Source organism: Taudactylus pleione, unplaced genomic scaffold, assembly GCF_031769625.1.
Source record: "Taudactylus pleione unplaced genomic scaffold, aTauple2 ptg000907l, whole genome shotgun sequence".
Classification (NCBI taxonomy): Eukaryota; Metazoa; Chordata; class Amphibia; order Anura; family Myobatrachidae; genus Taudactylus; species Taudactylus pleione.
In genome coordinates this window covers 520,052-544,778 of record NW_028285308.1, presented here as the reverse complement: position 1 = coordinate 544,778, position 24,727 = coordinate 520,052, and the positions used below count along the sequence as shown (strand labels likewise).

The following is a 24,727-nucleotide window of genomic DNA, read 5'->3' as shown; positions in this document are numbered from 1 at the left end:
AGCAGGGATTATGGATGACCGCAGGGATGACAGCAGGGATTATGGATGACCGCAGGGATGACAGCAGGGATGATGGATGACAGCAGGGATGACAGCAGGGATTACAGATGACAGCAGGGATTATGGATGACAGCAGGGATGATGGATGACAGCAGGGATTACGGATGACAGCAGGGATTACGGATGACAGCAGGGATTACGGATGACAGCAGGGATTACGGATGACGGATGACAGCAGGGATTACGGATGACAGCAGGGATGATGGATGACAGCAGGGATTACGGATGACGGATGACAGCAGGGATTACGGATGACAGCAGGGATTACGGATGACAGCACGGATTACGGATGACAGCACGGATTACGGATGACAGCACGGATGACAGCAGGGAAGATGGATGACAGAAGGTATGATGGATGACAGAAGGGATGATGGATGACAGCAGGGATGACAGCAGGGATTACGGATGACAGCAGGGATTATGGATGACCGCAGGGATGACAGCAGGGACTATGGATGACCGCAGGGATGACAGCAGGGACTATGGATGACCGCAGGGATTATGGATGACAGCAGGGATTATGGATGACAGCAGGGATTACGGATGACAGCAGGGATTACGGATGACCGCAGGGATGATGGATGACCGCAGGGATGACAGCAGGGATTATGGATGACCGCAGGGATGATAGCAGGGATTATGGATGACAGCAGGGATGACAGAATGGTCGCAGCCCACACATGAAATTGAGAACCCATCTTTAGAACCTGCGGCTGCGGCCGTATGGGCAGTGCCATGTGCCGTCACCACAGAGCATAATTACCAACAACAAAGCGTTCCGCAAAACACACTGTGGCTATATAGGGCGTAATTCAGTGATGACGCAAATCCTGTCATGACTGCGATACTGTATGAAGTGATTTGGCAAAAATATGCTAATAATTTAGCTGAAGCCTAGTGCACAGACGCCCACCTCCAGCACCTCACATCCGCCGCTTGTGTACAAAAGACGAAGCTCACTATTACTTATTCACTAACAGTGATTTATATGACGCCAGCATTTTCCATTCCGCAATTGGGAACAAAACAATTACTAAGACTGATAGAAGGTCAGAGGGCCCTGCTCGCAGGCTTACACCCTATAGGGAAACAGGAATATGGGGCATGAGGATGTGTGCTCTGTATACAGAGAGAAAGAGAGAACAACTACTGTATGGGTAATGTAAGGAATGGGTGGTGTATGGGTAATGTAAGGAATGGGTGGTGTATGGGTAATGTAAGGAATGGGGAGTGTATGGGTAATGTAAGGAATGGGTGGTGTATGGGTAATGTAAGGAATTGGGGGTGTATGGGTAATGTAAGGAATGGGGGGTGTATGGGTAATGTAAGGAATGGGTGGTGTATGGGTAATGTAAGGAATGGGGGGTGTGCGGGTAATGTAAGGAATGGGGGGTGTGCCTTGCTCTGTATGGGTCATGTAAGGAATGGGTGGTGTATGGGTAATGTAAGGAATGGGTGGTGTATGGGTAATGTAAGGAATGGGGGGTGTATGGGTAATGTAAGGAATGGGGGGTGTATGGGTAATGTAAGGAATGGGGGGTGTACGGGTAATGTAAGGAATGGGGGGTGTACGGGTAATGTAAGGAATGAGTGGTGTATGGGTAATGTAAGGAATGGGTGGTGTATGGGTAATGTAAGGAATGGGGGGTGTATGGGTAATGTAAGGAATGGGTGGTGTATGGGTAATGTAAGGAATTGGGGGTGTATGGGTAATGTAAGGAATGGGGGGTGTATGGGTAATGTAAGGAATGGGTGGTGTATGGGTAATGTAAGGAATGGGGGGTGTGCGGGTAATGTAAGGAATGGGGGGTGTGCGGGTAATGTAAGGAATGGGGGGTGTGCCTTGTTCTGTATGGGTAATGTAAGGAATGGGGGGTGTACGGGTAATGTAAGGAATGGGGGGTGTACGGGTAATGTAAGGAATGAGTGGTGTATGGGTAATGTAAGGAATGGGTGGTGTATGGGTAATGTAAGGAATGGGTGGTGCATGGGTAATGTAAGGAATGGATGGTGCATGGGTAATGTTAGGAATGGGTGGTGTATGGGTAATGTAAGGAATGGGTGGTGTATGGGTAATGTAAGGAATGGATGGTGTATGGGTAATGTAAGGAATGGGTGGTGTATGGGTAATGTAAGGATGATTACAGCAATATGGTCCAGAACTTTCCTTTTACCTTCTACCTTTATCACCTCTGAGTGTCTCCTGCTGCTTCCTCTAATACTTACTAGTACTCCCTGCTGCTTCCTCTAATACTCACTTACTGATACTCCCTGCTGCTTCCTCTAATACTCACTCCTCGGTACTCCCTGCTGCTTCCTCTAATACTCACTTACTGATACTCCCTGCTGCAGCTTCCTCTAATACTCACTCCTTAGTACTCCCTGCTGCTTCCTCCAATGGTCACTCCTTAGTACTCCCTGCTGCTTCCTCCAATGGTCACACATTAGTACTTCCTGCAGCTTCCTCTAATACTCACTCCTTAGTACTCCCTGCTGCTTCCTCTAATACTCACTCCTTAGTACTCCCTGCTGCTTTCTCCAATGGTCACACATTAGTACTTCCTGCAGCTTCCTCTAATACTCACTCCTTAGTACTCCCTGCTGCTTCCTTCAATGGTCACACATTAGTACTTCCTGCAGCTTCCTCTAATACTCACTCCTTAGTACTCCCTGCTGCTTCCTCCAATGGTCACACATTAGTACTAATTACTAAGACTGATAGAAGGTCAGAGGGCCCTGCTCGCAGGCTTACACCCTATAGGGAAACAGGAATATGGTGCATGAGGATGTGTGCTCTGTATACAGAGAGAAAGAGAGAACAACTACTGTATGGGTAATGTAAGGAATGGGTGGTGTATGGGTAATGTAAGGAATGGGTGGTGTATGGGTAATGTAAGGAATGGGTGGTGTATGGGTAATGTAAGGAATGGGGAGTGTATGGGTAATGTAAGGAATGGGGGGTGTACGGGTAATGTAAGGAATGAGTGGTGTATGGGTAATGTAAGGAATGGGTGGTGTATGGGTAATGTAAGGAATGGGTGGTGTATGGGTAATGTAAGGAATGGGGGGTGTATGGGTAATGTAAGGAATGGGGGGTGTATGGGTAATGTAAGGAATTGGGGGTGTATGGGTAATGTAAGGAATTGGGGGTGTATGGGTAATGTAAGGAATGGGGGGTGTATGGGTAATGTAAGGAATGGGTGGTGTATGGGTAATGTAAGGAATGGGGGGTGTGCGGGTAATGTAAGGAATGGGGGGTGTGCGGGTAATGTAAGGAATGGGGGGTGTGCCTTGCTCTGTATGGGTAATGTAAGGTATGGGGGGTGTACGGGTAATGTAAGGAATGGGGGGTGTACGGGTAATGTAAGGAATGAGTGGTGTATGGGTAATGTAAGGAATGGGTGGTGTATGGGTAATGTAAGGAATGGGTGGTGCATGGGTAATGTAAGGAATGGATGGTGCATGGGTAATGTAAGGAATGGGTGGTGTATGGGTAATGTAAGGAATGGGTGGTGTATGGGTAATGTAAGGAATGGGTGGTGTATGGGTAATGTAAGGAATGGGTGGTGTATGGGTAATGTAAGGAATGGATGGTGTATGGGTAATGTAAGGAATGGGTGGTGTATGGGTAATGTAAGGATGATTACAGCAATATGGTCCAGAACTTTCCTTTTACCTTCTACCTTTATCACCTCTGAGTGTCTCCTGCTGCTTCCTCTAATACTTACTAGTACTCCCTGCTGCTTCCTCTAATACTCACTTACTGATACTCCCTGCTGCTTCCTCTAATACTCACTCCTCAGTACTCCCTGCTGCTTCCTCTAATACTCACTTACTGATACTCCCTGCTGCTTCCTCTAATACTCACTTACTGATACTCCCTGCTGCTTCCTCTAATACTCACTCCTTAGTACTCCCTGCTGCTTCCTCCAATGGTCACTCCTTAGTACTCCCTGCTGCTTCCTCCAATGGTCACACATTAGTACTTCCTGCAGCTTCCTCTAATACTCACTCCTTAGTACTCCCTGCTGCTTCCTCTAATACTCACTCCTTAGTACTCCCTGCTGCTTCCTCTAATACTCACTCCTTAGTACTCCCTGCTGCTTCCTCCAATGGTCACACATTAGTACTTCCTGCAGCTTCCTCTAATACTCACTCCTTAGTACTCCCTGCTGCTTCCTCCAATGGTCACACATTAGTACTTCCTGCAGCTTCCTCTAATACTCACTCCTTAGTACTCCTTGCTGCTTCCTCCAATGGTCACACATTAGTACTCCCTGCTGCTTCCTCTAATACTCACTCCTTAGTACTCCCTGCTGCTTCCTCCAATGGTCACACATTAGTACTTCCTGCAGCTTCCTCTAATACTCACTCCTTAGTACTCCCTGCTGCTTCCTCTAATACTCACTCCTTAGTACTCCTTGCTGCTTCCTCCAATGGTCACACATTAGTACTCCCTGCTGCTTCCTCTAATACTCACTCCTTAGTACTCCCTGCTGCTTCTCCAATGGTCACACATTAGTACTTCCTGCAGCTTCCTCTAATACTCACTCCTTAGTACTCCCTGCTGCTTCCTCCAATGGTCTCTCCTTAGTACTCCTTGCTGCTTCCTCCAATGGTCACACATTAGTACTCCCTGCTGCTTCCTCGAATACTCACTCCTTAGTACTCCCTGCTTCTTCCTCCAATGGTCACACATTAGTACTCCCTGCAGCTTCCTCTAATACTCACTCCTTAGTACTCCTTGCTGCTTCCTCCAATGGTCACACGTTAGTACTCCCTGCAGCTTCCTCTAATACTCACTCCTTAGTACTCCCTGCTGCTTCCTCCAATGGTCACTCCTTAGTACTCCTTGCTGCTTCCTCCAATGGTCACACATTAGTACTCCCTGCTGCTTCCTCTAATACTCACTCCTTAGTACTCCCTGCTGCTTCCTCCAATGGTCACACATTAGTACTTCCTGCAGCTTCCTCTAATACTCACTCCTTAGTACTCCCTGCTGCTTCCTCTAATACTCACTCCTTAGTACTCCTTGCTGCTTCCTCCAATGGTCACACATTAGTACTCCCTGCTGCTTCCTCTAATACTCACTCCTTAGTACTCCTTGCTGCTTCCTCCAATGGTCACACATTAGTACTTCCTGCAGCTTCCTCTAATACTCACTCCTTAGTACTCCCTGCAGCTTCCTCTAATACTCACTCCTTAGTACTCCTTGCTGCTTCCTCCAATGGTCACACATTAGTACTTCCTGCAGCTTCCTCTAATACTCACTCCTTAGTACTTCTTGCTGCTTCCTCTAATACTCACTCCTTAGTGAGTGTACAGTGCAAATTATAGGGATGCAGTCATAATCCTGACCGCAGGGATTCTGGCGTTCATAATACCGGCACCGGCATCCGAAGGTAAGTAGCGGGGTTAGGGGGGTAGGTTTAGGCACTAAGGGGGGAGGTTAGGCTTAGGCATCAGGGAGGGAGGGTGAGGGTTAGGAAGAGGGGGAGGAGGAGGTTTAGGCATCAGGGAGGGAGGGGTAGGGAGAGGGGGAGGGTTAGGTTTAGGCATCGGGGAGGGAGGGGTAGGGAGAGGGGGAGGGTTAGGTTTAGGCATCGGGGAGCGAGGGGTAGGGAGAGGGGGGAGGTTAGGTTTAGGTAATGGGGAGGGTTAGGTTAAGGCATCGGGGAAAGAGGGTTAGGTGTATGCATCGGGGAGAGAGGGAGGGGTAGGGAGAGGGGGAGGTTAGGTGTAGGCATCGGGGAGGGAGGGTTAGGGGTAGGGGGGGTTAGGTTTAGGCATCGGGGAGGGTTAGGGGTCTGGAGAGGGGGAGGGTTAGGTTTAGGCATCGGGGAGGGTTAGGGGTCTGGAAAGGGGGAGGGTTAGGTTTAGGCATCGGGGAGGGAGGGTTAAGGTTTAGGCATCGGGGAGGGTTAGGGGTAGGGAGAGGGGGAGAGTTAGGATACTGAATGACAGGTGTCGGTATCCTAACCCTGTTGGGCCGGCGTCGGGATTCTGACCGCTGGGATCCTGTACCCACACATGTATACATTACACGCTGAGTACTGCCTCCTGTAGTGCACTGTATACATTACACGCTCAGTACTGCCTCCTGGAGGGCATTGTATACATTACACGCTCAGTACTGCCTCCTGCAGGGCATTGTATACATTACACGCTCAGTACTGCCTCCTGCAGGGCACTGTATACATTACACGCTCAGTACTGCCTCCTGCAGGGCATTGTATACATTACACGCTCAGTACTGCCTCCTGCAGGGCATTGTATACATTACACGCTCAGTACAGCCTCCTGCAGTGCACTGTATACATTACACGCTCAGTACTGCCTCCTGCAGGGCACTGTATACATTACACGCTCAGTACTGCCTCCTGCAGGGCATTGTATACATTACACGCTCAGTACAGCCTCCTGCAGTGCACTGTATACATTACACGCTCAGTACCGCCTCCTGCAGGGCATTGTATACATTACACGCTCAGTACCGCCTCCTGCAGTGCACTGTATACATTACACGCTCAGTACTGCCTCCTGCAAGGCATTGTATACATTACACGCTCAGTACTGCCTCCTGCAGGGCACTGTATACATTACACGCTCAGTACTGCCTCCTGCAGGGCACTGTATACATTACACGCTCAGTACTGCCTCCTGCAGGGCATTGTATACATTACACGCTCAGTACAGCCTCCTGCAGTGCACTGTATACATTACACGCTCAGTACTGCCTCCTGCAGGGCACTGTATACATTACACGCTCAGTACTGCCTCCTGCAGGGCACTGTATACATTACACGCTCAGTACTGCCTCCTGCAGGGCATTGTATACATTACACGCTCAGTACTGCCTCCTGCAGGGCATTGTATACATTACACGCTCAGTACTGTCTCCTGCAGTGCACTGTATACATTACACGCTCAGTACTGCCTCCTGCAGGGCATTGTATACATTACACGCTCAGTACTGCCTCCTGCAGGGCACTGTATACATTACACGCTCAGTACTGCCTCCTGCAGGGCACTGTATACATTACACGCTCAGTACTGCCTCCTGCAGGGCATTGTATACATTACACGCTCGGTACTGCCTCCTGCAGGGCATTGTATACATTACACGCTCAGTACTGCCTCCTGCAGGGCATTGTATACATTACACGCTCAGTACTGCCTCCTGCAGGGCATTGTGTACATTACACGCTCAGTACTGCCTCCTGCAGGGCATTGTATACATTACACGCCCAGCACAGTACAGAGGTGGTACACATTATAACATGCCATGATGCAATATGTAAGTGTTATAAGACACCAGGACACAGAAAACATCATGCAATAGATCATAGTACATTTGTGCAGTTTTCCCACCTGCTGTGCGGATCGGATCATCCTGCGGACCTCATCCTTTATGCTGGGGTTATCAGGAGGTGGGGGGTGTATCAGGGTGGTCACCTCCGTCCCCTGAAAGCCATAGGTTGTCGGCCAGCCAAGGTCCAGCTCTGGGGCGGCAGTGTCTGAGTGCATTGGCCAGTACGTCCCGGATGAGCAATCATCCTCCTCTGCACCATACACAGGGTCTGAGTATTGGCTTTCCTGGCTGAGCTCTGGGGGTCTCTGCAGATATTTGGAGATATGGTCAATTTCCGAGTGACATAAAAAGTCTGGAGCCCCCTCTTCCGTGAGGAAGCGATCGTACGCATTTGTCCCTTCTTCTGCAAGAACATCGATAGCGATGCGATAATATTCCTTATAGTGCGGAGGCAGGTAATTGGGGTCCAATGGGTTGTCCCCCTGTGACGAGCTCTGAGACCGACGTGCCATGGGTCTACACCAGAGGGAAGGGAGAGACGGGACCTAGAGGGAAGAGATAACCAAAATCATTACAGTATAATAATAGTGCCCTGCAGGGCATTGTATACATTACACGCTCAGTACTGCCTCCTGCAGGGCATTGTATACATTACACGCTCAGTACTGCCTCCTGCAGGGCATTGTATACATTACACGCTCAGTACTGCCTCCTGTAGTGCACTGTATACATTACACTCTCAGTACTGCCTCCTGGAGGGCATTGTATACATTACACGCTCAGTACTGCCTCCTGCAGGGAATTGTATACATTACACGCTCAGTACTGCCTCCTGCAGGGCATTGCATACATTACACGCTCAGTACTGCCTCCTGCAGGGCATTGTATACATTACACGCTCAGTACTGCCTCCTGGAGGGCATTGTATACATAACACGCTCAGTACTGCCTCCTGCAGGGAATTGTGTACATTACATGCTCAGTACTGCCTCCTGCAAGGCACTGTATACATTACACGCTCAGTACTGCCTCCTGCAGTGCATTGTATACATTACACGCTCAGTACTGCCTCCTGCAGTGCACTGTATACATTACATGCTCAGTACTGCCTCCTGGAGGGAATTGTATACATTACACGCTCAGTACTGCCTCCTGCAGGGCATTGTATACATTACACGCTCAGTACTGCCTCCTGCAGTGCACTGTATACATTACACGCTCAGTACTGCCTCCTGCAGGGCACTGTATACATTACACGCTCAGTACTGCCTCCTGCAGTGCACTGTATACATTACATGCTCAGTACTGCCTCCTGGAGGGAATTGTATACATTACACGCTCAGTACTGCCTCCTGCAGTGCACTGTATACATTACACGCTAAGTACTGCCTCCTGCAGTGCACTGTATACATTACATGCTCAGTACTGCCTCCTGCAGTGCACTGTATACATTACATGCTCAGTACTGCCTCCTGGAGGGAATTGTATACATTACACGCTCAGTACTGCCTCCTGCAGTGCACTGTATACATTACACGCTAAGTACTGCCTCCTGCAGGGCATTGTATACATTACACGCTCAGTACTGCCTCCTGCAGGGCATTGTATACATTACACGCTCAGTACTGCCTCCTGGAGGGAATTGTATACATTACACGCTCAGTACTGCCTCCTGCAGTGCACTGTATACATTACACGCTAAGTACTGCCTCCTGCAGTGCACTGTATACATTACATGCTCAGTACTGCCTCCTGGATAAGATACTATAAGTATGAAGCACCAGTGCAGCTTGATCGTACTAATCACCAGCAGAACACATAACAGACAATGTGCAGCAGATACTAAGGATAGAATTTTTGTTTTTTAAACTAGACTTTCACAGTTTGTCCCAATTTAGTCTCTGCTACATAACTAATAATAGACCATTCCTCTGTCTGACAGGACCTGCCTGACGCAATGTCACGGGTCCCCACCATGACCGCTCCTCATGTCATCATCACACGTCTGCTTTGTCCTCTGCCAACAAAAAGTGCTGAATAATTTTTTCAGTGATCAACTCAATCCAAGGAATGAAAAAATGAGGCTAGCCTAGTGCTGGGTAACAGTGTATCCCTATAGAAATACTGGGGAAGAGCGAGGGGGACTCAGGGCGGAGAGCGAGGGGGGCTGAGGGCGGAGAGCGAGGGGGGCTGAGGGTGGAGTGCGAGGGGGGCTGAGGGTGGAGAGCGAGGGGGGCTGAGGGTGGAGAGCGAGGAGGGCGGAGAGCGAGGGGGGCTCAGGGCGGAGAGCGAGGGGGGCTGAGGGCGAGGGGGGCGGAGAGCGAGGGGGGCTGAGGGTGGAGAGCAAGGGGGGCGGAGAGCGAGGGGGGCTGAGGGCGGAGAGCAAGGGGGGCTCAGGGCGGAGAGCAAGGGGGGCTCAGGGCGGAGAACAAGGGGGGCTCAGGGCGGAGAGCCAGGCGGGCTCAGGGCACAGAGCCAGGCGGGCTCAGGGCAAAGAGCCAGGCGGGCTCAGGGCAAAGAGCCAGGCGGGCTCAGGGCAAAGAGCCAGGCGGGCTGAGGGCAAAGAGCCAGGCGGGCTGAGGGCAAAGAGCAAAGCATGCTGGGTAGAACAGCTGAGCCACAGCTCAGGTGACGGATCAGTCAGGACAAGGATCAGGGTGTGGAGCAGAGTTACAATGAGTGTATTTATGATTTATGAATGGAATGTCAGAGGAGTTGCAGATTGCAGGCTACATTCTGACACATAGGTTACAGATCTATGGTCTCCACCCAGCACAGACACACACAGCAGTAGGTGCATGAAACATCCAATGCCAACCAAAGTCACAGCGGGTACAGCCGGCAACTCTTCCTGGCACTGCTGCTGTGGCAGTGTTCTGGCACCCTCTGCCGTCTATCATAGAACCAGCGATCTAGGTTACACACAGAGCCAGGAATCCACTTGTGGTGCTGTAAGGCCCTGTGGCAGAGCGAGCGCAGGAAGTGTGCAGATGTGACGGACACCGGTGCCCGCTCTGACCTCTCACTATGTCAGGAATGATCGGCAGTCTTAGCATTGCCATTCCCTATACACAGGGCGTCTGCTGCTAAATATACAGATGGGAGGGAGAACCTGATCTCCTGTACAACATCGCAGAACGCGCGAGATCACCTGTGTGCTGCCACCATTGTATAGGATATAGTATGTGACACAAATATGCAACCCAACCACCTTCTATATATAATATTCAGGATTACAATGGCATTTTGCAACTCTCAGTGATAGGAGTATGAGATGTTTACATCATATTCTTTTCTTTTCTACCCATGCTGCATGAAAGGGGGCAAATACATATTATTTGCCCCCCTCCCTCCCCCGTTATTTCTTATTTGTGAATGCAGGGTAAATACCGGCTGCTTCTGCATGTAGCCTACACGTGCTGGGCAGCTTTATCCTTACACTGTAATGTAGCTCTGAGCTAGGACACGTCCCTCCCACATCTAACTCTCTGCACATTGTACATCTGCCCCCTGCAGTACAGCATGGTGTTACCCAGGGGCACAGTTACTGGCACTATCAGAGTCAGGGTATCACACATGCTGGGCAGCTTTATCCTTACACTGTAATGTAGCTCTGAGCTAGGACACGTCCCTCCCACATCTAACTCTCTGCACATTGTACATCTGCCCCCTGCAGTACAGCATGGTGTTACCCAGGGGCACAGTTACTGGCACTATCAGAGTCAGGGTATCACACATGCTGGGCAGCTTTATCCTTACACTGTAATGTAGCTCTGAGCTAGGACACGTCCCTCCCACATCTAACTCTCTGCACATTGTACATCTGCCCCCTGCAGTGCAGCACGGTGTTACCCAGGGGCACAGTTACTGGCACTATCAGAGTCGGGGTATCACACATGCTGGGCAGCTTTATCCTTACACTGTAATGTAGCTCTGAGCTAGGACACGTCCCTCCCACATCTAACTCTCTGCACATTATACATCTGCCCCCTGCAGTGCAGTACGGTGTTACCCAGGGGCACAGTTACTGGCACTATCAGAGTCAGGGTATCACACATGCTGGGCAGCTTTATCCTTACACTGTAATGTAGGTCTGAGCTAGGACACGTCCCTCCCACATATAACTCTCTGCACATTGTATATCTGCCCCCTGCAGTGCAGCACGGTGTTACCCAGGGGCACAGTTACTGGCACTATCAGAGTCAGGGTATCACACATGCTGGGCAGCTTTATCCTTACACTGTAATGTAGCTCTGAGCTAGGACACGTCCCTCCCACATATAACTCTCTGCACATTGTACATCTGCCCCCTGCAGTGCAGCACGGTGTTACCCAGGGGCACAGTTACTGGCACTATCAGAGTCAGGGTATCACACATGCTGGGCAGCTTTATCCTTACACTGTAATGTAGCTCTGAGCTAGGACACGTCCCTCCTACATCTAACTCTCTCCACATTGTACATCTGCCCTCTGCAGTGCAGCACGGTGTTACCCAGGGGCACAGTTACTGGCACTATGAGAGTCCGGGTATCACACATGCTGGGCAGCTTTATCCTTACACTGTAATGTAGCTCTGAGCTAGGACACGTCCCTCCCACATCTAACTCTCTGCACATTGTACATCTGCCCCCTGCAGTGCAGCATGGTGTTACCCAGGGGCACAGTTACTGGCTCTATCAGAGTCAGGGTATCACACATGCTGGGCAGCTTTATCCTTACACTGTAATGTAGCTCTAAGGATCTCCCACCCAGTCATGTAATTCCGCATAACCTGTGTTTAGAATGTCCCCTTTACTACAGACGTACCCCATGTATGACACAGGCTATGCAGACTCTGAACTGATTCATACGGAATCGGTATGATTCCCGGCAGCGGCAGCCCGACAGCGCTGGAAATCCCGATCGTCCTCAGGTAAGTATATACTAACCTAACTCCCCTAACCATCCTTAGGAGTGCCTATCCCTAACCTCCCCCCAAGTGCCTAACCCTAATCCCCCCTGTAAGTGCCTAACCCTAACCCCCCCTTTCCCGCTGCCTAAACCTAAGTCCCCCCCGGGGGTGCCTAACCCTAACCCTCCCTCCCCCTAGCCTAACCCTAACCCTCCCAGGGGGGTGCCTAACCCAGAGTCTCCCCCGGGTGCCCTAAACCTAACCCTCCTCCCCCCGCGGCTGTCCGCTCGCGGCACCCGGCATCCCTACGATCGGGGTGGCGGGCGCCTGTCTCCCGGCGTCGGCAAAATGAATGGCGTCTAGATATAGACACCTGTCATTTAACCCACGCCGGGATAAAGCAGTCGGGAAGCCGGCTGTCGGGATCACATCAGTCGGTTTCCCGACTGCATCCCGATTTATACTGGGGGGCTAGTGATGCCGCCCCTCACCCTGTGAACGCCTGTAAGTACCTGCGTATTAGAGCCACACAGTTAAGATGGCCGCACGGCCTGAGAAAAGCTGAACCTCTCATGCTGCAGCGTCCTCAAGGGGAAATGTCTGCGCTCTGCGTCTAATATAGACACTATGGCCCTCATTCAGAGCCACTCGCTAGCGGCAGTACGCTCGTTCCGAGCGATGTTCGCACATCTGCGCATGCGTACGGTTTTTAGTACGCATGCGCGAACCAGTCAGTGCGGCCGAAAATCGTTGGTACGCAATATAGCAAGGGCCTGCTATTTTGAGTGACAGAATGAGGCGTATGTGGGTGGTAACAGGGGAAGGTGCTTGAAAACGGGGAGTGGAGATCCGAACGCAGGCGTGCTTAAAGGTCAAAACGGGCGTTTTAAGGGAGTGCATAATTAATACAGCAGCGTCATTGCCCACGTCACTTGTTTTTTTTTAACTCAGAACTGCTCGCAAAATAGCGGTTGAAAACACCAACCACAAGAATAGCGAGCAGTTCATACGCTGTACGATGTACTCGATTAATCTAATAAATAGCGGACATGACGTATGGTGCGTGCGGCCAGGGGGCGTTTTTATCAAATAAACGAGCGTATGTTTTGCTCGCTCGTTCAGACTTAGAGGTGGGAACAGACTGCAATTTGTGAACGGATCATTTGAATAGCCACCCCTTGTTTTTGAACGAACGACCACAAATAGCGAACGGCTCTGAATCAGGCCCTATATGTACTTAATGTTGTGCAATGGATGTCTTTGTACACATTTATTAGTCCGGGACTAGTGAAATATTGATGTAAAGGTAACTGAGAACTTAGGCAATGCTAGAATGTATTTAACATGTTATATTTGGGCAGGACTGGAGCTAAAATAGTTGATGTCCGGCTGTGCAGCACCACAGGGGATTAAGTCCTGGCGCTGTGCTGCAGTTGTAGGAAGGTATAAATGTAATATAAATGTACTGGTTGGTAAGGCATTGCCATTCTATAGGGGATAACATACATCTACATGCCTCCAACACGCCTGCATCTGCTTTGTGTCCTGTGACCGCCAGATAAGCCACACACTTATCTGTTCTCTAGCCATCCTGAATACACCTGGTGTCTCCGAGCTCCACACTCTGCCCCCTACAAAAGCGGAGCTGGCCCATAGCAAGCGATCAGTGGGGAATTAGCCCAGCCAGGAGGTGCTGCAGCAGCAGCATGACCACACACATACCCATCAGTAAGTCCCGGAGCCTGGTGGTGGCAGTGACTTTTATGACGCAGTAGGAGGAATTAGTAAAAGGTGGTTACATATAGCAGGTGACCCGGCTGACTGAATAAGCCCAATCACTCATAAAATACAAGCTGCGCGAGCCCGCCCAGATGCAAGGTATAGGTACTGGTCGGAGATGTAGCCCGGTATGTTGCAAGGAATGGTAGAAAGCCGAGGAAGCCCATCCAATCACAGCACCAAGCCGAGGAAGCCCATCCATCACAGCACCAAGCCAAGGAAGCACATCCAATCACAGCACCAAGCCAAGGAAGCCCATCCAATCACAGCACCAAGCCAAGGAAGCCCATCCAATCACAGCACCAAGCCAAGGAAGCGTCCATCCAATCACAGCACCAAGCCGAGGAAGCCCATCCAATCACAGCACCAAGCCGAGGAAGCCCATCCAATCACAGCACCAAGCCGAGGAAGCCCATCCATCACAGCACCAAGCCAAGGAAGCCCATCCAATCACAGCACCAAGCCAAGGAAGCCCATCCAATCACAGCACCAAGCCAAGGAAGCCCATCCAATCACAGCACCAAGCCAAGGAAGCCCATCCAATCACAGCACCAAGCCGAGGAAGCCCATCCATCACAGCACCAAGCCAAGGAAGCCCATCCAATCACAGCACCAAGCCAAGGAAGCCCATCCAATCACAGCACCAAGCCGAGGAAGCCCATCCATCACAGCACCAAGCCGAGGAAGCCCATCCAATCACAGCACCGGGCAGACCGTGATTACATTATAATGTCATTGTGGAACAGTTGGATGACTCCCAGGTGCTTGTGGAATGTTCATCACCAGATATCTAGGCCCTGTCCCCCAGTCCGAGCAGTGTGGAGACACCAGTTCTACGAGTCCCGACAGCCATGTGTTGTGCTATTTACTATAGAATGTCAGCAATGAGACTAAAGTATTTGGAAATTGCAAGTGACATTTTTGTTTCCAATTAATAAGTAATGCAGCATTACAAATATCTACAGCGCCTACAGCCATGGTGCGGAAAAACACTACGATCAATGACTAGTAATGTCTCCATATCAGAGGGAGTCATAGCCATGAATCTCAACTTTCCGGGGAACTACAAGTCCCATAAGGTGTTAGGGCATCAGAGAACCCAGCCATGAATGACAGGGACTGTGCATGGTCGTAGCTGCTCCAAGAGGTGGAAAACCTTTTGCAATTAGACTGTTTCTATAATCAGTGATTTGGATTAATATGGACACACTGACTTCCTCTGTCATGTGAATCACTGAAACGCGTAGTGTTGGGGACAGTAACGCGCTTCACACATGGGTCACACCTTCCAACCGTCCACATATCAGAGGGACATTCCCAATTCATGGACCCCAGGAGGGATGGAGACAACAGGTCACTGACAGAAAGAGTCTGTGCATAGAGGCTGGGATTAGCTTCCGGAATAAATGTAGAGAACTTTAGGCATAGGCCTCCGTCTCCCACAGCAATGGCTGACGGATGCTGGATTGTCATAGGCTGGTCTTACAAAGCACCATAGCGCAGCCGACCAGCAGACACGGAGCAGGGACTGCACAATGGTCCCATAACAGCGCAATGCACGGTGGCGTTCTCCTTTCACTACCTGCAATTGCCTGCACGACGGCCAGGTGGAGCAGACATGGTCATATGAGTTTGTGCTCATCTCCCACTTGTTTGGATTAAGGTGAAACCGCCCTGATTCTCAGGGTTTGTCCTGACAGCTGTTACAGCGGTTTCATTCATTCATTGCGACCATAGGATACACGTCCCCGCACCCATTCTCGGATGCGTGTAGCGGCAGTGCGCACAAAGTGTCTAGATTGGAGGTTATGAAGCTGCATTTCCAATTCCATGCTGCACTATTGCAGAAAAGCCTCACTGAGCCGAGCGTCTCTGGACACAAAGCATCCCAGGAACTTTAGGCATGAGCAGAACTCTGCACCGGCGTCTGCTCCTGGGAGGGTGCGGCCCGAAATACCAGTCTGTGCAGGAATGGCGCTCACAGCTCTGCCTTGTAAAACACTCAAGACAGCTACAGGACTCGACGCGCCACGAGGCACTTCCCAGACAACATGTGCCTCACTCAGGATTAGATCAGGGCAGCTACGGCATGCAGATCGTCTCACCTATAATTATAGGAGGAATGCACAGAGCGTGGCAAGGAAAGCCACTTTACCATCATTGTTATATGTATAGGCCTTATTCAGACCATGTGCACATCACGCTTTAAAAACACTTTATATTTTTCTTCTCCAATGCGGAACAGGAGCAGAGATGGCAATCCCGTACACAGCTGGCCATTACTCCTTCTATATAAACATTATACCATAGTACATATTCTATAATCCCCTGTACAGACCTGAAAAGTGCGTCATTCTGGAAAAGGGACGTATTCCACAGTGATCCCCACAGCAACGGCGACAGCAAAACGTTATAATTACTGAGTCTCTGTACATTATCACTGGAGGTTAATATCATATTTCTGTTCCTGCTCCCAGGGTCACAAAACCGACCCGCGCGGAGGGAACCCGGCTCCGGGGCGGTCAGTGGAAACTTACTACAATCTCACAGCTCAAAGTGCAGGAGACGCAGAACAGAAACGTCAGTACAAGAGCTCAGACAGTCCGTGTACAGAGTAATGGATTTCAACATCCGTCAGGCAGGTTAAAAAAAAAGTGAGATCCCCCAACGCCGTTACCGAGGGTGTAAAATACCCCTTTCAGTGTTTAACATTTTAGATTTTGAGATCACGTACAGCAATGCTCAAATTTGTTTCCGATACGGGCCGACCAATCCGCCCGTAGCCACGTCCAATTGGCGCTAAAGCCTCAAAATGAGTTTGCTAACTTTGAATCATAATTGTCCGACATTTGGGGCCTCCTGCAGGGGGTGTGTTGCCACTAAGTGCCACGATTCATGTCAATGTGCAGCTGCGGCAATGATGATGACATTGCAAGCCCGCCCACCCTATTTACTAAGGAGCTGGGCGGCCCACCCTTCCCAGCAAGTAGACAAGGGTGCGTTACATAGACTATAATATTAGAGGCAAGTACAAGAAAAGTGGACAGGTCCAACCATGATCAAGATGGTTGTTGGTGCTACGCCCACATGGTACAGTACATATGGTTTTACGCCCAACACAAAATTCAAATCCTAACACAGTAGCGCTCGCTGTCCAAATAAAGAGTTAAAATAAGCGACAACATGCAGCCATTTAGGATCGGGCAGACACCATTTCATAGTTTATTTTCACTGCAAGATTCGAACCACAAACCCAAATCGCAATTATGCCGCAAACAACTTAGACTCTTAGAGGTTTCCAGAGCAGCCAAATACGACCAGTTTAAATCATTTGCGCACCGATATTGAGAGAGAATCTGACCAGAATTCATCCATTAATTCTCTCAAAGATCAACTCAAAATATACTGTGATGTCCAATAAAGAAAACCAGACCATAATGGATTGTGTATGTTATCACCCCGTTTTCTGAGACGCCCCACAAACACGGTCAGCTGGCCTCAGAGGCCCGATAATAAATCAATGAATCGATGATCGTTCTGTCAATAATTTAAGTGTTCAAATGATTCTAAAATAACAGATTTTGTGTTTGCATTTCCTATAGATTGTAAGCATGCGAATAGCGCCCGCTTTGTCTGTACGGTAATGCCCAGTCTCCTTGTAGTGCTGTTTGTTCCCAATTGTAAAGTGCCGCAGAGGATTCTGGCGCTACATCTTCATCATCATCATCATAATAATAATAATAATAATCATCATCATCATTATGGAGATCTAAGAAATTGGAAACAAAACGGAGGACGGAAATGGGAAGATTTAAAGCTTTCAAATACGTCCCACACAAGTCTGAGCATTTGCGTACGGTGCCCCAGTCACCAGGGTGTGCAGGGATAATGGCCGCCATTGTGAAATGAGCTCAGGATATACACACGGCGCAGGAAATGTCCTGTGCAAGGTGCAGGGTCAAAGAGCAGATTCTTAAGGTATCTTCCAAATGGTCTGTGTCCAAAGTATTACAGAACAGTAAATATATACTGGAATAAACGTAATGAACATGACAGATGGGCTTTGTGGTCAAGGCCATCAGCGTATAGGGTGCTGCGCTGGGACGACTACAGGGACTGGACACTTGGATGGGGCTGGTTGATAGATGCCGGTAGGTGGGGGAGACAGATACTGGATAACATCACACTGACTGCAGGCTACAAGGTATAAATTACCAGCACTCCAGGGAGTCAGGGCCTGCAAGACATCGCTCGTGCCCTGGTACTGGAGAGGGGATGTGACCAAAAACGGGGATGTAGCCGCACCTTCTCGTATAACCATGAGGATAGTGTGTGCACCGCCTGTGCTATATCGCCGGCCCAATATCCACAACAGCCTATCTAAGCCCCCAAGAAGGCCCATGGCTCATTATACAATCCAAGCTCCAGATGTATAGATCATTTACATACATTTCTTACAGCCATATATTCAATCTGCAGAGACATACTGTACCGTACACACACTACCACTCTGCTTAGCAATCAGGGCCCTGGTCACGTACCTGAAGGGTTTAGTTATGTTCTCTATTTACATGTATCCCACATGCTGGAGGTATTGAGGCCACCAGACACCTCTTAGAGTCAGACCCCCCTTTATGAAGGTCCTAATTTGGATTCTGTTTGGTCATTTATTACGACTTACAACTAATGTCCTTTTCAATGAAGGATTCCTCCTGCAACGTACGAGGTGTGTGCTGGGTTCTAACGTCGCCCAAGTATCTCAAGTATTGAACACCAAGGGCCAAATGTAATAGGGTGCGAGTTTAGCAGTAACCTCTGACGCTTTGTATACTGGGCCAATGTAATATAGAGTCTGAGAACATGAAACTCTCCTGTTTATAGACTAAATACTCTCGTCCAGATGTTTTCCCATTGTGAAGATAACACTCGGCCAATGTGACAGTGAGAGAGGTTACTGCTAATCTCCCACATTCTCTACACCCTCACCCTGTTACATTAGGCCCCAGCTGTTTCTGGCATCACACAGGTCTAAGTATGCATTAGAATTGTTGGCAACAATATTACATGTAAATAGAAAATAGTCAGCTCACATGTCCAGGCTGTACAAGAGCTGAATAACGGGAGGGGGGGGGGGGGGGCACAATTACCGCAGCTGTAGTCAGTGCTGCGCATGCGCTGCTTTTACAGATGTAACGACGCATGCACAGCACTGATTACACCTGCGGTAAGGTAGAGTAAATAGGGAAAAGTATCTATAGCCCGAAAAGCTGTCACCGCAAAAATGACAGCTTTTCTAAATAGATACTGATGGGGAGGAGGAACGAGGGAGGGGAGGAACGAGGGAGGGGAGGAGGAACGAGGGAGGGGAGGAGGAACGAGGGAGGGGAGGAGGAACGAGGGAGGGGAGGAGGAACGAGGGAGAAGAAGAACGAGGGAGGGGAGGAGGAACGAGGGAGGGGAGGAGGAACGAGGGAGGGGAGGAGGAACGAGGGAGGGGAGGAGGAACGAGGGAGGGGAGGAGGAACGAGGGAGGGGAGGAGGAACGAGGGAGGGGAGGAGGAACGAGGGAGAGGAGGAACGAGGGTGAGGAGGAACGAGGGAGGGGAGGAGGAACGAGGGAGGGGAGGAGGAACGAGGGAGAGGAGGAACGAGGGTGAGGAGGAACGAGGGTGAGGAGGAACGAGGGTGAGGAGGAACGAGGGTGAGGAGAAACGAGGGAGGGGAGGAGGAACGAGGGAGAGGAGGAACAAGGGAGAGGAGGAACGAGGGTGAGGAGGAACGAGGGTGAGGAGGAACGAGGGTGAGGAGGAACGAGGGTGAGGAGAAACGAGGGAGGGGAGGAGGAACGAGGGAGGGGAGGAGGAACGAGGGAGAGGAGGAACGAGGGTGAGGAGGAACGAGGGTGAGGAGGAACGAGGGTGAGGAGGAACGAGGGTGAGGAGAAACGAGGGAGGGGAGGAGGAACGAGGGAGGGGAGGAGGAACGAGGGAGGGGAGGAGGAACGAGGGAGGGGAGGAGGAACGAGGGAGAGGAGGAACGAGGGTGAGGAGGAACGAGGGTGAGGAGGAACGAGGGTGAGGAGGAACGAGGGAGGGGAGGAGGAACGAGGGAGGGGAGGAGGAACGAGGGAGAGGAGGAACGAGGGTGAGGAGGAACGAGGGTGAGGAGAAACGAGGGAGGGGAGGAGGAACGAGGGAGGGGAGGAGGAACGAGGGAGGGGAGGAGGAACGAGGGAGGGGAGGAGGAACGAGGGAGAGGAGGAACGAGGGTGAGGAGGAACGAGGGTGAGGAGGAACGAGGGTGAGGAGGAACGAGGGAGGGGAGGAGGAACGAGGGAGGGGAGGAGGAACGAGGGAGAAGAAGAACGAGGGAGGGGAGGAGGAACGAGGGAGGGGAGGAACGAGGGAGGGGAGGAACGAGGAAGAGGAGGAGGAACGAGGGAGAGGAGGAGGAACGAGGGAGGGGAGGAGGAACGAGGGAGAAGAGGAACGAGGGAGAAGAGGAACGAGGGAGAAGAGGAACGAGGGAGAAGAGGAACGAGGGAGAAGAGGAACGAGGGAGAAGAAGAGGAACGAGGGAGAAGAGGAGGAACGAGGGAGAGGAGGAGGAACGAGGGAGAGGAGGAATGAGGGTGAGGAGGAACGAGGGTGAGGAGAAACGAGGGAGGGGAGGAGGAACGAGGGAGGGGAGGAGGAACGAGGGAGAAGAAGAACGAGGGAGGGGAGGAACGAGGGAGGGGAGGAGGAACGAGGGAGAGGAGGAGGAACGAGGGAGGGGAGGAGGAACGAGGGAGAAGAGGAACGAGGGAGAAGAGGAACGAGGGAGAAGAGGAACGAGGGAGAAGAGGAACGAGGGAGAAGAGGAACGAGGGAGAAGAGGAACGAGGGAGAAGAGGAACGAGGGAGAAGAGGAGCGACGAATTCCTCCGGTAATTAGGTAGAGCTCCATGCAAGCTGTAAACCTAATTACCTCCAGAGAGTTTTTAGTAATGATGAATAGGCCCCTTAGATTCTCCTACAGATCAGCGAAGTGCCAAAGCCCAGGCAGACTCTATACAGAGGGCAGAGACTGAAAACAACCACTACGGAAAACAAGACGGGCGGCGTAACGCCTCAGACATCATCGTCTCACAATCATTCAGGTCTCCGTGGCCTATTGTCTAAAATGACCAAGACCTGAAGTGATCTCCTGCTACAAGAGAGGAACATCTGGGGCTGGATAGTCCGCATGGTCATCACGGGTCTCCCTCCATCCATTCCATATGTACAAGTAACACCAGGGGCTGCGATAAATGCTGGGGCTGCACCACATGTACTATAGCTATATGATCCATTCCATATGTACACGTAACACCAGGAGGCTGCGATTATATGCTGGGGCTGCACCACATGTACTGTAGCTATATGATCCATTGATCCATTCCATATGTACACGTAACACCAGGGGCTGCGATAAATGCTGGGGCTGCACCACATGTACTGTAGCTATATGACCGATACCATATGTACAAGTAACACCAGGGGCTGCGATAAATGCTGGGGCTGCACCACATGTACTGTAGCTATATGACCCATTCCATATGTACACGTAACACCAGGGGCTGCGATAAATGCTGGGGCTGCACCACATGTACTGTAGCTATATGACCCATTCCATATGTACAAGTAACACCAGGGGCTGCGATAAATGCTGGGGCTGCACCACATGTACTATAGCTATATGATCCATTCCATATGTACACGTAACACCAGGGGCTGCGATTACATGCTGGGGCTGCACCACATGTACTGTAGCTATATGATCCATTCCATATGTACACGTAACACCAGGACGCTGCGATTATATGCTGGGGCTGCACCACATGTACTGTAGCTATATGACCCATTCCATATGTACAAGTAACACCAGGGGCTGCGATAAATGCTGGGGCTGCACCACATGTACTATAGCTATATGATCCATTCCATATGTACACGTAACACCAGGGGCTGCGATTACATGCTGGGGCTGCACCACATGTACTGTAGCTATATGATCCATTCCATATGTACACGTAACACCAGGAGGCTGCGATTATATGCTGGGGCTGCACCACATGTACTGTAGCTATATGACCCATTCCATATGTACAAGTAACACCAGGAGGCTGCGATACATGCTGGGGCTGCACCACATGTACTGTAGCTATACGATCCATTCCATATGTACACGTAACACCAGGAGGCTGCGATTACATGCTGGGGCTGCACCACATGTACTGTAGCTATATGATCCATTCCATATGTACACGTAACACCAGGAGGCTGCGATACATGCTGGGGCTGCACCACATGTACTGTAGCTATATGATCCATTCCATATGTACACGTAACACCAGGAGGCTGCGATTACATGCTGGGGCTGCACCACATGTACTGTAGCTATATGATCCATTCCATATGTACACGTAACACCAGGAGGCTGCGATACATGCTGGGGCTGCACCACATGTACTGTAGCTATATGACCCATTCCATGTGTACAAGTAACACCAGGAGGCTGCGATACATGCTGGGGCTGCACCACATGTACTGTAGCTATATGATCCATTCCATATGTACACGTAACACCAGGAGGCTGCGATACATGCTTCCGCTGCACCACATGTACTGTAGCTATATGATCCATTCCATATGTACAAGTAACACCAGGAGGCTGCGATACATGCTGGGGCTGCACCACATGTATTGTAGCTATATGATCCATTCCATATGTACACGTAACACCAGGAGGCAGAGATTACATGCTTCCGCTGCACCACATGTACTGTAGCTATATGATCCATTCCATATGTACAAGTAACACCAGGAGGCTGCGATACATGCTGGGGCTGCACCACATGTACTGTAGCTATATGATCCATTCCATATGTACACGTAACACCAGGAGGCTGCGATACATGCTTCCGCTGCACCACATGTACTGTAGCTATATGATCCATTCCATATGTACAAGTAACACCAGGAGGCTGCGATACATGCTGGGGCTGCACCACATGTACTGTAGCTATATGATCCATTCCATATGTACACGTAACACCAGGAGGCTGCGATTATATGCTGGGGCTGCACCACATGTACTGTAGCAATATGATCCATTCCAAACATTTATCATCCCCACGGTGATGTTACTATCAGCTTCCCCTAGACTAGCAATAGTACATAGGTTGCTTACATGATGAAATGCCCTTGCGCTCTGTGCTATATTGGTCAGCCCGTCAGGCCTTACACCAGCCCGCCATTCCTGATGCCCAGAAGGATAAGGACATTGACCACCCAGGGGCTAAACACCTCGTACTGGTGAGAGACAGCCTCTCAATGCAGCGCTACATTATTACTGACCAGGTACAAAGTGATCTACGCGGTGGAGACGGTGACCAGAAACGCGTTGGATTGTCAGACTGGACACTGTAGAGCCCACAGGCGGTTGAATGACCAATTGACCCATTTCTTTCAGGTTGGATACAGGTTTTGTCATGTGATCTCCGATTATTATTTTTGTGCTTTGTTTTTTAATGCACCCATTTCATCATTTTATTGTTTGCCCCTCACTGGTCGGGTGGGTTATAGCCTTTGCATAGTTTATCCCGTCGGCCCTTTTCTTTGCTCGCCATCATGTGACTTTTTCGCTCTCCTCTTATGTTATAGTTTGGCGTTTTTCTGCCTGGTCTCACCATCGCTTCCGTACCCAGGTTTACAATTTTTTATTTTTTTTCTCAACACAATATACTGTAATATGTAGTTATTATCACATGGAAGTATTACTATAATTACTGACATATCGGTGTGCAGTCCAGGTCGGCTATAGACCCTATGGTCAGTTATTGCAGCAGCAATCTCGCTCATGTACAGACTTGGTTGGGATTCAGCCAGTTCTGTTTATGGCTCCATCTTGCCAATACGTTGGTGGTTAGCACAGCGGTTGTGGTTTATGTCTTCACAGGCTATGGTAATGCGTCAGGGGCCTCATGGCGCACTTCCAGTATTCAGGGAGCGTAAGTGACGCGAGGCCAGTCTGGGCGTCTCCCTCACATGGAGGCTGTTATAAGGTGCGGTGTGATTTGTTATCTTGATGATGAGCACCATGATGGCGGATAAAAACGTAATCCGAAACGTTGGAAAGCGCAAAGTCCGATTAGCGCCTTTCTTGGAGACTTATTTCTATTTTTACCTTTACTAAGTGGAACAGAAATCCCAAACACAGCACACCAGGTAACATATACACATATCCCCCAATACTTACCCGGAATAGCGGTAAATTTACTATTACCAATCCCGGCCAGTAACGCTCAGCTGCCTCGGCGAGGATTTAGCGCTACACTGTGGCAGTAGGTGGCTTCCTATCCTGGATACATAGGCCTGCACCTCACAGCAATAGGACTGTGTTATATGTATTACTATTATCAGCAATGATTTATACAGCGTCAGCATATAACGCAGCATTTCTGTAACTGGCGATGTGGCATTACAGGGGGCTCACACATTTTATTTCATTTTGTTTTTCAAATCTAAATGTCTCCCCAGCAGAGTCCCTGCCAGTACCCAGGCGCACAGCAAAGACATGTACAGTATGAGGCAATGCCGACCATACTCTGTGACCAGTGATATGAGGGCCTGTAATAACCGTATAATCAGTGCCCAGTA

At 50.1% G+C, this 24,727-nt stretch overlaps 1 protein-coding gene across 4 annotated transcripts in view; it reads right to left on the bottom strand.

Annotated features, from left to right (window-relative positions):
- SACK1H (scaffolding CK1 anchoring protein H) overlaps positions 1–24,727 on the bottom strand; it is a 67,085-nt gene that overhangs the window by 15,168 nt on the left and 27,190 nt on the right. For all 4 annotated transcript variants that reach the window (XM_088459391.1, XM_088459392.1, XM_088459390.1 and 1 more), the window contains exon 2: positions 7,435–7,920. In XM_088459391.1, the coding sequence (XP_088315517.1) occupies positions 7,435–7,887 (453 nt within the window). In that variant the 5' untranslated portion in view covers positions 7,888–7,920. The remainder of the gene's footprint in view (positions 1–7,434; positions 7,921–24,727) is intronic.